At 44.5% G+C, this 19,358-nt stretch overlaps 1 protein-coding gene across 4 annotated transcripts in view; it reads right to left on the minus strand.

Annotated features, from left to right (window-relative positions):
• Positions 1-19,358, minus strand: part of tle3a (TLE family member 3, transcriptional corepressor a) — a 120,310-nt gene that overhangs the window by 52,260 nt on the left and 48,692 nt on the right. For 3 of the 4 annotated variants that reach the window (XM_031832904.1, XM_031832906.1, XM_031832907.1), the window contains 2 exons: positions 9,217-9,279; positions 7,085-7,180 (listed from right to left, as the gene is read on the minus strand). In XM_031832904.1, coding sequence (XP_031688764.1) covers positions 7,085-7,180; positions 9,217-9,279 — 159 coding nt within the window. The remainder of the gene's footprint in view (positions 1-7,084; positions 7,181-9,216; positions 9,280-19,358) is intronic. The other variant, XM_031832905.1, reaches the window with a different exon arrangement.

Below are 19,358 nucleotides of genomic sequence, written 5' to 3' on the forward strand. Positions count from 1 at the left end.
ACTATATGACTATAGAGGGGGAGCTGACTATATGACTATAGAGAGGGAGCTGACTATATGACTATAGAGAGGGAGCTGACTATAGAGGGGGAGCTGACTATATGACTATAGAGGGGGAGCTGACTATATGACTATAGAGGGGGAGCTGACTATATGACTATAGAGGGGGAGCTGACTATATGACTATAGAGGGGAGCTGATTATAGAGGGGGAGCTGACTATATGACTATAGAGGGGGGGCTGACTATATGACTATAGAGGGGGAGCTGACTATATGACTATAGAGGGGGGGCTGACTATAGAGGGGAGCTGACTATATGACTATAGAGGGGGAGCTGACTATATGACTATAGAGGGGGAGCTGACTATATGACTATAGAGGGGGAGCTGACTATATGACTATAGAGGGGGAGCTGACTATATGACTATAGAGGGGGAGCTGACTATATGACTATAGAGGGGGGAGCTGACTATAGAGGGGGGGCTGACTATATGACTATAGAGGGGGAGTTGACTATATGACTATAGAGGGGGGGCGAACTATATGACTATAGCGGGGGAGCTGACTATATGACTATAGAGGGGGAGCTGACTATATGACTATAGAGGGGGGCTGACTATATGACTATAGAGGGGGAGCTGACTATATGACTATAGAGGGGGGAGCTGACTATATGACTATAGAGGGGGGAGCTGACTATATGACTATAGAGGGGGAGCTGACTATATGACTATAGAGGGGGAGCTGACTATATGACTATAGAGGGAGCTGACTATAGAGGGGGGGCTGACTATAGAGAGGGAGCTGACTATATGACTATAGATGGGGAGCTGACTATAGAGGGGGAGCTGACTATATGACTATAGATGGGGAGCTGACTATAGAGGGGGAGCTGACTATATGACTATAGATGGGGAGCTGACTATAGAGGGGGAGCTGACTATATGACTATAGAGGGGGAGCTGACTATAGAGGGGGAGCTGACTATATGACTATAGAGGGGGAGCTGACTATATGACTATAGAGGGAGCTGACTATAGAGTGGGAGCTGACTATATGACTATAGAGGGGGAGCTGACTATATGACTATAGAGGGGGAGCTGACTATATGACTATAGAGGGGAAGCTGACTATATGACTATAGAGAGGGAGCTGACTATATGACTATAGAGGGGGGGGCTGACTATATGACTATAGAGGGGGGCTGACTATATGACTATAGAGGGGGAGTTGACTATATGACTATAGAGGGGGAGCTGACTATATGACTATAGAGGGGGGAGCTGACTATATGACTATAGAGGGGGAGCTGACTATATGACTATAGAGGGGGAGCTGACTATATGACTATAGAGGGGGAGCTGACTATATGACTATAGAGGGAGAGCTGACTATATGACTATAGAGGGGGAGTTGACTATATGACTATAGAGGGGGAGCTGACTATATGACTATAGAGGGGGGAGCTGACTATATGACTATAGAGGGGGGAGCTGACTATATGACTATAGAGGGGGAGCTGACTATATGACTATAGAGGGGGAGTTGACTATATGACTATAGAGGGGGAGCTGACTATATGACTATAGAGGGGGAGCTGACTATATGACTATAGAGGGGGGAGCTGACTATAGAGGGGGAGCTGACTATATGACTATAGAGGGGGAGCTGACTATATGACTATAGAGGGGGAGCTGACTATATGACTATAGAGGGGGGAGCTGACTATAGAGGGGGAGCTGACTATATGACTATAGAGGGGGGAGCTGACTATATGACTATAGAGGGGGAGCTGACTATATGACTATAGAGGGGGAGCTGACTATATGACTATAGAGGGGGAGCTGACTATATGACTATAGAGGGGAGCTGACTATATGACTATAGAGGGAGAGCTGACTATATGACTATAGAGGGGGAGTTGACTATATGACTATAGAGGGGGAGCTGACTATATGACTATAGAGGGGGGAGCTGACTATATGACTATAGAGGGGGGAGCTGACTATATGACTATAGAGGGGGAGCTGACTATATGACTATAGAGGGGGAGCTGACTATATGACTATAGAGGGAGAGCTGACTATATGACTATAGAGGGGGAGTTGACTATATGACTATAGAGGGGGAGCTGACTATATGACTATAGAGGGGGGAGCTGACTATATGACTATAGAGGGGGGAGCTGACTATATGACTATAGAGGGGGAGCTGACTATATGACTATAGAGGGGAGTTGACTATATGACTATAGAGGGGGAGCTGACTATATGACTATAGAGGGGGAGCTGACTATATGACTATAGAGGGGGGAGCTGACTATAGAGGGGGAGCTGACTATATGACTATAGAGGGGGAGCTGACTATATGACTATAGAGGGGGAGCTGACTATATGACTATAGAGGGGGGAGCTGACTATAGAGGGGGAGCTGACTATATGACTATAGAGGGGGGAGCTGACTATATGACTATAGAGGGGGAGCTGACTATAGAGGGGGAGCTGGACTATAGAGGGGGAGTTGACTATATGACTATAGAGAGGGAGCTGACTATATGACTATAGAGGGGGAGCTGACTATATGACTATAGAGAGGGAGCTGACTATATGACTATAGAGAGGGAGCTGACTATAGAGGGGGAGCTGACTATATGACTATAGAGGGGGAGCTGACTATATGACTATAGAGGGGGAGCTGACTATATGACTATAGAGGGGGAGCTGACTATATGACTATAGAGGGGAGCTGATTATAGAGGGGGAGCTGACTATATGACTATAGAGGGGGGGCTGACTATATGACTATAGAGGGGGAGCTGACTATATGACTATAGAGGGGGGCTGACTATAGAGGGGAGCTGAGTATATGACTATAGAGGGGGAGCTGACTATATGACTATAGAGGGGGAGCTGACTATATGACTATAGAGGGGGAGCTGACTATATGACTATAGAGGGGGAGCTGACTATATGACTATAGAGGGGGGAGCTGACTATAGAGGGGGGGCTGACTATATGACTATAGAGGGGGAGTTGACTATATGACTATAGAGGGGGGAGCTGACTATATGACTATAGAGGGGGAGCTGACTATATGACTATAGAGGGGGGGCGAACTATATGACTATAGCGGGGGAGCTGACTATATGACTATAGAGGGGGAGCTGACTATATGACTATAGAGGGGGGCTGACTATATGACTATAGAGGGGGAGCTGACTATATGACTATAGAGGGGGAGCTGACTATATGACTATAGAGGGGGGAGCTGACTATATGACTATAGAGGGGGGAGCTGACTATATGACTATAGAGGGGGGAGCTGACTATATGACTATAGAGGGGGAGCTGACTATATGACTATAGAGGGGGAGCTGACTATATGACTATAGAGGGAGCTGACTATAGAGGGGGGGCTGACTATAGAGAGGGAGCTGACTATATGACTATAGCGGGGGAGCTGACTATATGACTATAGAGAGGGAGCTGACTATATGACTATAGAGTGGGAGCTGACTATATGACTATAGAGGGGGAGCTGACTATATGACTATAGATGGGGAGCTGACTATAGAGGGGGAGCTGACTATATGACTATAGAGGGAGCTGACTATAGAGTGGGAGCTGACTATATGACTATAGAGGGGGAGCTGACTATATGACTATAGAGGGGGAGCTGACTATATGACTATAGAGGGGAAGCTGACTATATGACTATAGAGAGGGAGCTGACTATATGACTATAGAGGGGGGGGGCTGACTATATGACTATAGAGGGGGGGGCTGACTATATGACTATAGAGGGGGAGCTGACTATATGACTATAGAGGGGGAGCTGACTATATGACTATAGAGGGGGGGAGCTGACTATATGACTATAGAGGGGGAGCTGACTATATGACTATAGAGGGGGGGCTGACTATATGACTATAGAGGGGGGAGCTGACTATAGAGGGGGAGCTGACTATATGACTATAGCGGGGGAGCTGACTATATGACTATAGAGGGGGAGCTGACTATATGACTATAGAGGGGGAGCTGACTATATGACTATAGAGGGGGAGCTGACTATATGACTATAGAGGGGGAGCTGACTATAGAGGGGGAGCTGACTATATGACTATAGAGGGGGAGCTGACTATAGAGGGGGAGCTGACTATATGACTATAGAGGGGGAGTTGACTATAGAGGGGGAGCTGACTATATGACTATAGAGGGGGAGCTGACTATATGACTATAGAGGGGGAGTTGACTATATGACTATAGAGGGGGGAGCTGACTATATGACTATAGAGGGGGAGCTGACTATATGACTATAGAGGGGGGGCGAACTATATGACTATAGCGGGGGAGCTGACTATATGACTATAGAGGGGGAGCTGACTATATGACTATAGAGGGGGGCTGACTATATGACTATAGAGGGGGAGCTGACTATATGACTATAGAGGGGGAGCTGACTATATGACTATAGAGGGGGGAGCTGACTATATGACTATAGAGGGGGGAGCTGACTATATGACTATAGAGGGGGGAGCTGACTATATGACTATAGAGGGGGAGCTGACTATATGACTATAGAGGGGGAGCTGACTATATGACTATAGAGGGAGCTGACTATAGAGGGGGGGCTGACTATAGAGAGGGAGCTGACTATATGACTATAGCGGGGGAGCTGACTATATGACTATAGAGAGGGAGCTGACTATATGACTATAGAGTGGGAGCTGACTATATGACTATAGAGGGGGAGCTGACTATATGACTATAGATGGGGAGCTGACTATAGAGGGGGAGCTGACTATATGACTATAGAGGGAGCTGACTATAGAGTGGGAGCTGACTATATGACTATAGAGGGGGAGCTGACTATATGACTATAGAGGGGAAGCTGACTATATGACTATAGAGAGGGAGCTGACTATATGACTATAGAGGGGGGGGGCTGACTATATGACTATAGAGGGGGGGGGCTGACTATATGACTATAGAGGGGGAGCTGACTATATGACTATAGAGGGGGAGCTGACTATATGACTATAGAGGGGGGGAGCTGACTATATGACTATAGAGGGGGAGCTGACTATATGACTATAGAGGGGGGGCTGACTATATGACTATAGAGGGGGAGCTGACTATAGAGGGGGAGCTGACTATATGACTATAGCGGGGGAGCTGACTATATGACTATAGAGGGGGAGCTGACTATATGACTATAGAGGGGGAGCTGACTATATGACTATAGAGGGGGAGCTGACTATATGACTATAGAGGGGGAGCTGACTATAGAGGGGGAGCTGACTATATGACTATAGAGGGGGAGCTGACTATAGAGGGGGAGCTGACTATATGACTATAGAGGGGGGAGTTGACTATAGAGGGGGAGCTGACTATATGACTATAGAGGGGGAGCTGACTATATGACTATAGAGGGGGAGCTGACTATAGAGGGGGAGCTGACTATATGACTATAGAGGGAGAGCTGACTATATGACTATAGAGGGGGAGCTGACTATATAACTATAGAGGAGGAGCGGACTATATAACTATAGAGGGGGAGCTGACTATATGACTATAGAAGGGGAGCTGACTATAGAGGGGGAGCTGACTATATGACTATAGAGGGGGAGCTGACTATATGACTATAGAGGGGGAGCTGACTATATGACTATAGAGGGGGAGCTGACTATATGACTAGAGGGAGAGCTGACTATATGACTATAGAGGGGGAGCTGACTATATGACTATAGAGGGGGGCTGACTATAGAGGGGGAGCTGACTATAGAGGGGGGGGCTGACTATATGACTATAGAGGGGGGGGCTGACTATATGACTATAGAGGGGGGGCGAACTATATGACTATAGAGGGGGGCTGACTATATGACTATAGAGGGGGAGCTGACTATAGAGGGGGAGCTGACTATATGACTATAGAGGGGGGGCTGACTATATGACTATAGAGGGGGGAGCTGACTATATGACCACACACTAACAGGTACTGCCCACACACTAACAGGTACTGCCCACACACTAACAGGTACTGCCCACACACTAACAGGTACTGCCCACACACTAACAGGTACTGCTACACACTAACAGGTACTGCTACACACTAACAGGTACTGCCCACACACTAACAGGTACTGCCCACACACTAACAGGTACTGCCCACACACTAACAGGTACTGCCCACACACTAACAGGTACTGCCCACACACTAACAGGTACTGCCCACACACTAACAGGTACTGCCCACACACTAACAGGTACTGCCCACACACTAACAGGTACTGCCCACACACTAACAGGTACTGCCCACACACTAACAGGTACTGCCCACACACTAACAGGTACTGCCCACACACTAACAGGTACTGCCCACACACTAACAGGTACTGCCCACACACTAACAGGTACTGCCCACACACTAACAGGTACTGCCCACACACTAACAGGTACTGCCCACACACTAACAGGTACTGCCCACACACTAACAGGTACTGCCCACACACTAACAGGTACTGCCCACACACTAACAGGTACTGCCCACACACTAACAGGTACTGCCCACACACTAACAGGTACTGCCCACACACTAACAGGTACTGCCCACACACTAACAGGTACTGCCCACACACTAACAGGTACTGCCCACACACTAACAGGTACTGCCACACACTAACAGGTACTGCCCACACACTAACAGGTACTGCTACACACTAACAGGTACTGCCCACACACTAACAGGTACTGCCCACACACTAACAGGTACTGCCCACACACTAACAGGTACTGCAACACACACTAACAGGTACTGCTACACACTGTGATTAATATTATATATTACTAAATGTGTGATTAATATTACTCTGTGATCATGTGTAATTCATTGTGTCAGCTAATCGGTAAAACTGTTGTCAGGCCAGCAGCTGAACACAGTTTTAGACTAGACTGTTAGAAATGGGTAGTCAGTACAGTAGTCACGTTAATGCAGATTTGTCCTTGGCCTAGTTGATGTTTATTAAATGAAGATTTAAAATAATAATTATAATTATAATAATTTAAAAGAAGAAGGTTTACACACGGTGAGAGGAAGCCCACGTACCCCGATGGTGGCATTGAGCTCAGTCATGGTGACCTGTTTAGCTCGGTCTACTGCCTGGGCTACCTGCTGTTGGTGCTATAGGGGGGGGGGGGGGAGAAACAGAGGGAACGGTTAGGACACTTCATTTATATAGACAGCTCTAGGGTTGTGAAATTCCCTGCTTTTTCCAGAAAAGGTCATTCTTACTCCCATCTGAGAATTTTACAACCCTACAGTTGTAAACAACAGAGTTGACCGATCATGGGTCTCATCTTCCCCACACACAATAACACACTTTACAATCACAATAACACACTTTACATTCACAACAACACACTTCACATTCACAACAACACACTTTACAATCACAACAACACACTTTACAATCACAACAACACACTTTACAATCACAACAACACACTTTACAATCACAACAACACACTTTACAATCACAACAACACACTTTACAATCACAACACACTTTACAATCACAACACACTTTACATTCACAACAACACACGTTACATTAACACACTTTACAATCACAATAATACACTTTACAATCACAATAACACACTTTACATTCACAACAACACACGTTACATTAACACACTTTACAATCACAATAACACACTTTACAATCAATAACACACTTTACATTCACAACAACACACTTTACATTCACATTAACACACTTTACATTCACATTAACACACTTTACATTCACATTAACGCACTTTACATTCACAAAAACACACTTTACAATCACAACAACACACTTTACAATCACAATAACACACTTTACAATCACAATAACACACTTTACATTCACAACAACGCACTTCACAATCACAACAACGCACTTTACATTCACAAAAACACACTTTACATTCAGAAAAACACACTTTACATTCACAACAACACACTTCACATTCACAACAACACACTTTACAATCACAACAACACACTTTACAATCACAACAACACACTTTACAATCACAACAACACACTTTACATTCACAACAACACACGTTACATTAACACACTTTACAATCACAATAATACACTTTACAATCACAATAACACACTTTACATTCACAACAACACACGTTACATTAACACACTTTACAATCACAATAACACACTTTACAATCAATAACACACTTTACATTCACAACAACACACTTTACATTCACAACAACACACTTTACATTCACATTAACACACTTTACATTCACATTAACACACTTTACATTCACATTAACGCACTTTACATTCACAAAAACACACTTTACATTCACAACAACACACTTCACATTCACAACAACACACTTCACATTCACAACAACACACTTCACAATCACAACAACACTTCACAATCACAACAACACACTTTACAATCACAACAACACACTCTACAATCACAATAACACACTTTACAATCACAACTACACACTTTACAATCACAACAACACACTTTACATTCACAACAACACACGTTACATTAACACACTTTACAATCACAATAATACACTTTACAATCACAATACCACAATTACATTCACAACAACACACGTTACATTAACACACTTTACAATCACAACAACACACTTTACATTCACAACAACACACTTTACATTCACAACAACACACTTTACATTCACAACAACACACTTTACATTCACAACAACACACTTTACATTCACAACAACACACTTTACATTCACAACAACACACTTTACATTCACAACAACACACTTTACATTCACAACAACACACTTTACATTCACAACACACTTTACAATCACAATAACACACTTTACAATCACAACAACACACTTTACAATCACATTCTAGATGACAAAGATAGATTGTGTTTTGAACAATAAAAAATAAAAAATAAAGATTTTAAAAACAAGACCATTTTATTCACACAAGGAGATAAACTTGAATTAGGGAGAAAACACAATTATTCAAAAGCATCGAACCTTGTTCAGCCAGTACGACAGTGCCAGCCTGACTAAATATGCACAATGACCAGCTCTACGTGGTCACCTCTAACTTCAGACACTCCACAGTGTGACACGAGAAACCCCCCAAAAAAAGGCCATTTCAAAAAAAAAAACACTCACCTCTTGTGACAGGAAAGGCATAATTTGAGCTAGAATCGCGTTGAGCCGCTTGGCGATCTCGGTCTGAAAAACAAAACAAAAAAAGAGGACGAAATTCCAATTTAGAAAGCTGTAAAAGTACATAGGTAGAATGACTTTGTTCGTACCCTGTCGGTACGCTGATGTTTACAGCGATTATGGACAATTACTGCTGTGGGCGGTAGTGCTTGACTCAACATCCTCTCTAAACTGCATGATATTGACATGAGAGATATTTAAAACATTACACACAGAAAGAGGGGCAGCGAGAGAGAGAGGGGCGGGAGAGAGAGAGAGAGAAAGAAAGAGAGGGGCGGGAGAGAGAGAGAGAAAGAAAGAGAGGGGGCGAGAGAGAGAGAGAGAAAGAAAGAGAGGGGCGGGAGAGAGAGAGAGGGAGAGGAGGGGAGAGAGAGAGAGAGAGAGAAAGAGGAGGGGAGAGGGAGAGAGAGAGAGAGAAAGAGGAGGGGAGAGGGAGAGAGAGAGAGGGTAGAGAGGAGAGAGAGGGGAGAGAGAGAGAGAGGGGAGAGAGGAGAGAGAGGGGGGAGAGGAGGGAGAGGGGCGAGAGAGAGAGAGAGAGAAAGAAAGAGAGGGGCGAGAGAGAGAGAAAGAAAGAGAGGGGCGGGAGAGAGAGAAAGAAAGAGAGGGGCGGGAGAGAGAGAGAGGGAGAGGAGGGGAGAGAAAGAGAGAGAGAGAGAAAGAGGAGGGGAGAGGGAGAGAGAGAGAGGGGAGAGAGGAGAGAGAGGGGAGAGAGAGAGAGAGGGGAGAGAGGAGAGAGAGGGGGGAGAGAGAGAGAGAGAGGGAGAGGGAGGGGAGAGAGGAGAGGGGGTGGATGGAGGAGCAGTGAGAACAGCTGGACTGACTAAATGATGAGTGAGTCCTCTCCTCTCCACTCCACTCCTCTCCTCTCCTCTCCTCTCCACTGTAGACAAGAGGGAAAACGAGGAGGCAGGTGGTGTGTGCCTCTTTCACTCCAAGTGGTGAACTCCTTCCTCTCATCCTGACTGTTTAATCTACCTTGTCAACTGTCTGTTAACTGACTAACCACACTACTTACATTTATAGTTTGACCAAATGACACAGAACATCATTACACATTAGGGTATTTCAGACTGCAAACTGGGTCTGGAGATAGGGTTGAATGCCAGCCAGACCTTTATGGCCTATCTAAAGGTCTGGCTGGCAGTCAACCCTGTCTAAAGGTCTGGCTGGTAGTCAACCCTGTCTAAAGGTCTGGCAGGTAGTCAACCCTGTCTAAAGGTCTGGCAGGCAGTCAACCCTGTCTAAAGGTCTGGCAGTCAACCCTTTCTAAAGGTCTGGCTGGCAGTCAACCCTTTCTAAAGGTCTGGCTGGTAGTCATCCCTTTCTAAAGGTCTGGCTGGCAGTCAACCCTTTCTAAAGGTCTGGCTGGCAGTCAACCCTTTCTAAAGGTCTGGCTGGTAGTCAACCCTTTCTAAAGGTCTGGCAGTCAACCCTTTCTAAAGGTCTGGCTGGTAGTGAACCCTGTCTAAAGGTCTGTCTGGCAGTCAACCCTTTCTAAAGGTCTGGCTGGTAGTCAACCCTCTCTAAAGGTCTGGCTGGCAGTCAACCCTTTCTAAAGGTCTGGCTGGTAGTCAACCCTGTCTAAAGGTCTGGCTGTCAACCCTTTCCAAAGGTCTGGCAGTCAACCCTTTCTAAATGTCTGTCTGGCACTCAACCCTTTCTAAAGGTCTGGCTGGTAGTCAACCCTTTCTGGTAGTCACCACTTTCTAAAGGTCTGGCTGGCAGTCAACCCCTTCTAAAGGTCTGGCTGTCAGTCAACCCTTTCTAAAGGTCTGGCTGTCAGTCAACCCTTTCTAAAGGTCTGGCTGTCAGTCAACCCTTTCTAAAGGTCTGGCTGGTAGTCAACCCTTTCTAAAGGTCTGGCTGGTAGTCAACCCTGTCTAAAGGTCTGGCAGTCACCCTTTCTAAAGGTCTGGCTGGCAGTCAACCCTTTCTAAATGTCTGTCTGGCAGTCAACCCTTTCTAAACGTCTGTCTGGCAGTCAACCCTTTCTAAACGTCTGTCTGGCAGTCAACCCTTTCTAAACGTCTGTCTGGCAGTCAACCCTTTCTAAAGGTCTGGCTGTCAGTCAACCCTTTCTAAAGGTCTGGCTGTCAGTCAAACCTTTCTAAATGTCTGTCTGGCAGTCAACCCTTTCGAAAGGTCTGTCTGGCAGTCAACCCTTTCTAAAGGTCTGGCTTGTAGTCAACCCTGTCTAAAGGTCTGGATGGTAGTCAACCCTGTCTAAAGGTCTGGCAGTCAATCCTTTCTAAAGGTCTGGCTGGCAGTCAACCCTTTCTAAATGTCTGTCTGGCAGTCAACCCTTTCTAAAGGTCTGGCTGGTAGTCAACCCTGTCTAAATGTCTGTCTGGCAGTCAACCCTTTCTAAACGTCTGTCTGGCAGTCAACCCTTTCTAAAGGTCTGGCTGGTAGTCAACCCTGTCTAAAGGTCTGGCTGGTAGTCAACCCTTTCTAAATGTCTGTCTGGCAGTCAACCCTTTATAAATGTCTGCCTGGCAGTCAACCCCTTCTAAAGGTCTGGCTGTCAGTCAACCCTTTCTAAAGGTCTGACTGATAGTCAACCCTTTCTAAATGTCTATCTGGCAGTCAACCCTTTCTGGTAGTCAACCCTTTCTAAAGGTCTGGCCGGCAGTCAACCCCTTATAAAGGTCTGGCTGGCAGTCAACCCCTTATAAAGGTCTGGCTGGCAGTCAACCCCTTCTAAAGGTCTGGCTGGCAGTCAACCCTTTCTAAAGGTCTGGCTGTAGTCAACCCTTTCTAAAGGTCTGGCTGGTAGTCAACCCTTTCTAAAGGTCAACCCTTTGTAAATGTCTGGCTGGCAGTCAACCCTTTCTGGCTGTCAACCCTCTCTAGTGGTCAACCCTTTCTAAAGGTCTGGCTGGTAGTCAACCCTTTCTAAAGGTCAACCCTTTCTAAATGTCTGGCTGGCAGTCAACCCTTTCTAAATGTCTGGCTGTCAGTCAACCCTTTATAAAGGTCTGGCTGTCAGTCAACCCTTTATAAAGGTCTGGCTGTCAGTCAACCCTTTCTAAAGGTCTGGCTGTCAGTCAAACCCTTTCTAAAGGTCTGGCTGTCAGTCAACCCTTTCTAAAGGTCTGGCTGTCAGTCAACCCTTTCTAAAGGTCTGACTGATAGTCAACCCTTTCTAAATGTCTATCTGGCAGTCAACCCTTTCTGGTAGTCAACCCTTTCTAAATGGCTGGCTGGCAGTCAACCCTTTCTAAAGGTCTGGCTGGCAGTCAACCCTTTCTAAAGGTCTGGCTGGCAGTCAACCCTTTCTAAAGATCTGGCTGTAGTCAACCCTTTCTAAAGGTCTGGCTGGTAGTCAACCCTTTCTAAAGGTCAACCCTTTCTAAAGGTCTGGCTGGTAGTCAAGCCCTTCTAAAGGTCTGGCTGGCAGTCAACCCTTTCTAAAGGTCTGGCTGGCAGTCAACCCTTTCTAAAGGTCTGGCTGGCAGTCAACCCTTTCTAAAGGTCTGGCTGGCAGTCAACCCTTTCTAAAGGTCTGGCTGGTAGTCAACCCTCTCTGGCAGTCAACCCTTTCTAAATGTCTGGCTGGTAGTCAACCCCTTCTAAAGGTCTGGCTGGCAGTCAACCCCTTCTAAAGGTCTGGCTGGCAGTCAACCCCTTCTAAAGGTCTGGCTGGCAGTCAACCCCTTCTAAAGGTCTGGCTGGCAGTGAACCCCTTCTAAAGGTCTGGCTGGCAGTCAACCCCTTCTAAAGGTCTGGCTGGCAGTCAACCCTTTCTGGTAGTCAACCTTTTCTAAAGGTCTGTCTGGTAGTCAACCCTCTCTGGTAGTCAACCCTCTCAAGTGGTCAACCCTCTCTGGCGGTCAACCCTCTCTGGCTGGTCAACCCTCTCTGGCGGTCAACCCTCTCTAGTGGTCAACCCTCTCTAGTGGTCAATCCTCTCTAGTGGTCAACCCTGTCCGGCGGTCAACCCTCTCTAGTGGTCAATCCTCTCTAGTGGTTAACCCTCTCGGGCGGTCAACCCTCTCTAGTGGTCAACCCTCTCTGGCGGTCAACCCTCTCGGGTGGTCAACCCTCTCGTGCGGTCAACCCTCTCGTGCGGTCAACCCTCTCTAGTGGTCAACCCTCTCTAGTGGTCAACCCTCTCTAATGGTCAACCCTCTCTAATGGTCAACCCTCTCTAGTGGTCAACCCTTTCTGGTAATCAATAGCGAGATAGTGTGTAATGTGTATTAAATAATGACTAGTCATTTGGGATGCAAGTTGATTATCAGATGTACTGATTCTGCACAGTCTAGTATCTCAAACATGCACACTGTTTAAGTGTGGCCTCAGGCCTTTTCTGTCTGGGACTGAATCATTGCCTAAAGCATTTATGGTCTCTCCCCCCAGCCTCAGGCCTGTCTGTCTGGGACTGAATCATTGCCTAAAGCCTTTATGGTCTCTCCCCCCAGCCTCAGGCCTGTCTGTCTGGGACTAAGGGCCATTATGGCCTCTACCCCCCAGCCTCAGGCCTGTCTGTCTGGGACTAAATCATTACCTAAAGCCTTCATGGCCTCTCCCCCCAGCCTCAGGCCTGTCTGTCTGGGACTAAGGACCATTGCCTAAAGCCTTCATGGCCTCTCCCCCCAGCCTCAGGCCTGTCTGTCTGGGACTAAATCATTGTAATGATCCAGTGATCCATTTAGAGCCCTCCAGCCCTGTTCTGATTGGATCAATACAGGTACATTCACATGGCTAACTACTAGGACTGGGATTGGGTCTCTGGGTGCACATTAACAACAGGCTGAGGAGGCAGACGGTGTGTGTGTATCTAATATCTCACCGGATAGGCCTACATTAGCCTGCGGGCTACAACAGACATTCAACAACGGAAGGAAAATATATTATGAAAGAATGAGGTTACATTGATTTTTTGAGGGGGGTTTTTTTAATGGAAAAAATCCCCAAAAAGCCTAAAAATGGTGAACATTCAATTGACTGTATTCCATCGTCTCTGTCAAGTCTACACTGGGTAGACATCACTAGAACAACAGGAAATTACTACGAAATATTACAAGATTACTTTTTTTATTTTCATATTTTCATTTGATGACTTTATTCATTTTCATTCCTTTAAAAAGTTATCTTATCTCTGTCCAGACAATATTATCTCTGTCCAGACAATATTATCTCTGTCCAGACAATATTATCTCTGTCCAGACAATATTATCTCTGTACAGACAATATTATCTCTGTTCAGACAGTAGCAGTCAGTCAGTCAACCAGACAATATTATCTCTGTTCAGACAGTAGCAGTCAGTCAGTCAACCAGACAATATTATCTCTGTTCAGACAGTAGCAGTCAGTCAGTCAACCAGACAATATTATCTCTGTTCAGACAGTAGCAGTCAGTCAGTCAACCAGACAATATTATCTCTGTTCAGACAGTAGCAGTCAGTCAGTCAACCAGACAATATTATCTCTGTTCAGACAGTAGCAGTCAGTCAGTCAACCAGACAATATTATCTCTGTTCTCCTCATACTGTACTGTCTTTAGTCATCATATTTATCTAGTCAGTCAGACAATATTATCTCTGTTCTCCTCATACTGTACTGTGTTCAGTCATCATATTTATCTAGTCAGTCAGTCAGACAATATTATCTCTGTTCTCCTCATACTGTACTGTGTTCAGTCATCTTATTTATCTAGTCAGCCAGACAATATTATCTCTGTTCAGACAGTAGCAGTCAGTCAGACAATATTATCTCTGTTCTCCTCATACTGTACTGTGTTCAGTCATACTATTTATCTAGTCAGTCAGACAATATTATCTCTGTTCTCCTCATACTGTACTGTGTTCAGTCATCATATTTATCTAGTCAGTCAGTCAGACAATATTATCTCTGTTCTCCTCATACTGTACTCAGTCATCATATTTATCTAGTCAGTCAGTCAGACAATATTATCTCTGTTCTCCTCATACTGTACTGTGTTCAGTCATTTTATTTATCTAGTCAGCCAGACAATATTATCTCTGTTCTCCTCATACTGTACTGTGTTCAGTCATCATATTTATCTAGTCAGTCAGACAATATTATCTCTGTTCTGCTCATACTGTACTGTGTTCAGTCATCATATTTATCTAGTCAGTCAGTCAGACAATATTATCTCTGTTCTCCTCATACTGTACTGTGTTCAGTCATCCTATTTATCTAGTCAGCCAGACAATATTATCTCTGTTCTCCTCATACTGTACTGTGTTCAGTCATCTTATTTATCTAGTCAGTCAGACAATATTATCTCTGTTCTCCTCATACTGTACTGTGTTCAGTCATCTTATTTATCTAGTCAGCCAGACAATATTATCTCTGTTCAGACAGTAGCAGTCAGTCAGACAATATTATCTCTGTTCTCCTCATACTGTACTGTGTTCAGTCATATTTATCTAGTCAGTCAGTCAGACAATATTATCTCTGTTCTCCTCATACTGTACTGTCTTCAGTCATCATATTTATCTAGTCAGTCAGACAATATTATCTCTGTTCTCCTCATACTGTACTGTCTTCAGTCATCCTATTTATCTAGTCAGTCAGACAATATTATCTCTGTTCTCCTCATACTGTACTGTGTTCAGTCATCTTATTTATCTAGTCAGCCAGACAATATTATCTCTGTTCAGACAGTAGCAGTCAGTCAGACAATATTATCTCTGTTCTCCTCATACTGTACTGTGTTCAGTCATCTTATTTATCTAGTCAGCCAGACAATATTATCTCTGTTCTCCTCATACTGTACTGTGTTCAGTCATATTTATCTAGTCAGTCAGTCAGACAATATTATCTCTGTTCTCCTCATACTGTACTGTCTTCAGTCATCTTATTTATCTAGTCAGCCAGACAATATTATCTCTGTTCTCCTCATACTGTACTGTGTTCAGTCATATTTATCTAGTCAGTCAGTCAGACAATATTATCTCTGTTCTCCTCATACTGTACTGTCTTCAGTCATCATATTTATCTAGTCAGTCAGACAATATTATCTCTGTTCTCCTCATACTGTACTGTCTTCAGTCATCTTATTTATCTAGTCAGTCAGACAATATTATCTCTGTTCTCCTCATACTGTACTGTCTTCAGTCATCATATTTATCTAGTCAGTCAGACAATATTATCTCTGTTCTCCTCATACTGTACTGTGTTCAGTCATCTTATTTATCTAGTCAGTCAGACAATATTATCTCTGTTCTCCTCATACTGTACTGTGTTCAGTCATCCTATTTATCTAGTCAGTCAGACAATATTATCTCTGTTCTCCTCATACTGTACTGTCTTCAGTCATCATATTTATATATATATATATATATATATATATAATATTTAAACATTCAGGAAGTGTATCTGTACCTCTCGTTGTTGTGTTGTGTACATTCCACTCTCACGGCGTCTGAGTGTATCTGATCTAATGTACCAGGTGTACATTCCACTCTCACGGTGTCTGAGTGTATCTGATCTAATGTACCAGGTGTACATTCCACTCTCACGGCGTCTGAGTGTATCTGATCTAATGTACCAGGTGTACATTCCACTCTCACGGCGTCTGAGTGTATCTGATCTAATGTACCAGGTGTACATACCACTCTCACGGCGTCTGAGTGTATCTGATCTAATGTACCAGGTGTACATTCCACTCTCACGGCGTCTGAGTGTATCTGATCTAATGTACCAGGTGTACATACCACTCTCACGGCGTCTGAGTGTATCTGATCTAATGTACCAGGTGTACATTCCACTCTCACGGCATCTGAGTGTATCTGATCTAATGTACCAGGTGTACAAGCGTATCTTTGTGAGTCGCCGACACAACGGCAGGAAGTCAAGAGACAAACTTAAGAACATAGAAACTCATTGGGCTTATTTTTGGACAGATTTCGGCAAGTGAAACCTCTCAAAGCCAGAAAAAAATGGATTATGGTCATTGTAGTTTCTGCCATGAACTACGGTGAATATTTGCTAAAAATTAAAACTACAACTCCCTTCGGGCCCAGCGTCCCACATTGTTCTTGACTTGAATTCTCTCTAGAGAATAAGCACGTTTGGTTCACAAAAAAAAAAAAAAAAGTCAATTGGGTATTTAATAACCCGTAAAGAAAGAAAGAAAGAGAGAGAGGGAGAAGGTTATTTGGCCCTACACAGAGAGTACACAGTGGCAGAATACCTGACCACTGTGACTGACCCAAAATTAAGGAAAGCTTTGACTATGTACAGACTCAGCGAGCATAGCCTTGCTATTGAGAAAGGCCGCCGTAGGCAGACATGGCTCTCAAGAGAAGACAGGCTATGTGCTCACTGCCCACAAAATGAGGTGGAAACTGAGCTGCACTTCCTAACCTCCTGCCCAATGTATGACCATATTAGAGAGACATATTCCCCTCAGATTACACAGATCCACACAGAATTCAAAAACAAACCCCATTTTGATAAACTCCCATATCTACTGGGTGAAATACCACAGTGTGACATCACAGCAGCAAGATTTGTGACTTGTTGCCTGTAATTAACCGATCTGAGAACCAGTCTGTAATTAATCTGAGGACCAGCCTGTAATTAATAATCTGAGTACCAGTCTGTAATTAATAGATCTGAGTACCTGTCTGTAATTAATAGATCTGAGTACCAGTCTGTAAGTAATAATCTGAGTACCTGTCTGTAATTAATAGATCTGAGTACCTGTCTGTAATTAATAGATCTGAGTACCAGTCTGTAAGTAATAATCTGAGTACCTGTCTGTAATTAATAGATCTGAGTACCAGTCTGTAAGTAATAATCTAAGTACCAGTCTGTAATTAATAGATCTGAGTACCAGTCTGTAAGTAATAGATCTGAGTACCAGTCTGTAATTAATAGATCTGAGTACCAGTCTGTAATTAATAGATCTGAGTACCAGTCTGTAATTAATAATCTGAGTACCAGTCTGTAATTAATATTCTGAGTACCAGTCTGTAATTAATAGGTCTGAGTACCAGTCTGTAATTAATAGATCTGAGTACCAGTCTGTAATTAATAATCTGAGTACCAGCCGGTGTGAGTAAGACCTTTAAACAGGTCAATATTCACAGGGCCACAGGGCCAGACGGATTACCAGGACGTGTACTCCGAGCATGTGCTGACCAATTGGCAAGTGTCTTCACTGACATTTTCAGAGTCTGAGTCTGTAATACCTACATGTTTCAAGCAGAACACCATAATCCCCATGCCCAAGAACACAAAAGCAACCTGTCTAAATGACTACAGACCCGTAGCACTCACGTCTGTAGCCATGAAGTGCTTTGAAAGGTTGGTAATGGCTCACATCAACACCATTATCCCAGAAATCCTAGACCCACTCCAATTTGCATACCACCCCAACAGATCCACAGATGACGCAATCTCTATTGCGCTCCACACTGCCCTTTCCCACCTGGACAAAAGGAACACCTATGTGTGAATGCTGTTCATTGACTACAGCAGTGTTCAACACCATAGTGCCCTCAAAGCTCATCACTAAGCTAAGGACCCTGGGATTAAACACCTCCCTCTGCAACTGGATCCTGGACTTCCTGACGGGCCGCCCCCTGGTGGTAAGGGTAGGTAGCAACACATCTTCCACGCTGATCCTCAACACTGGGGCCCCTCAGGGGTGCGTGCTCAGCCCCAGCCTGTGTGTGTGAGCAGAGCAGGTCCGTTGTAGCCTTTAGAGTTTTCACATCCTCAAAGAATGTAAAAGATACGCTCCGCCACCTTGTGGACTGGTTACGCCACTATGTTAAAAAGACTCTGCAGCAACAACTTGTTAAAAACCCAGGGGAGAACCCTTTAGCGCTCTAACCATGCTGCTTGACAGATCTGCTGTAATTAACACATCCGACCAGTCTGTAATTAACACATCTGAGGACCAGTCTGTAATTAACACATCCGACCAGTCTGTAATTAACCGATCTGAGGACCAGTCTGTAATTAACCGATCTGAGTACCAGCCTGTAATTAACAATCTGAGGACCAGTCTGTAAGTAATAATCTGAGTACCAGTCTGTAATTAACCGATCTGAGAACCAGTCTGTAATTAACCGATCTGAGTACCAGTCTGTAATTAACCG

The sequence above is a fragment of the Oncorhynchus kisutch genome, linkage group LG10 (assembly GCF_002021735.2).
Source record: "Oncorhynchus kisutch isolate 150728-3 linkage group LG10, Okis_V2, whole genome shotgun sequence".
Lineage (NCBI taxonomy): Eukaryota > Metazoa > Chordata > Actinopteri > Salmoniformes > Salmonidae > Oncorhynchus > Oncorhynchus kisutch.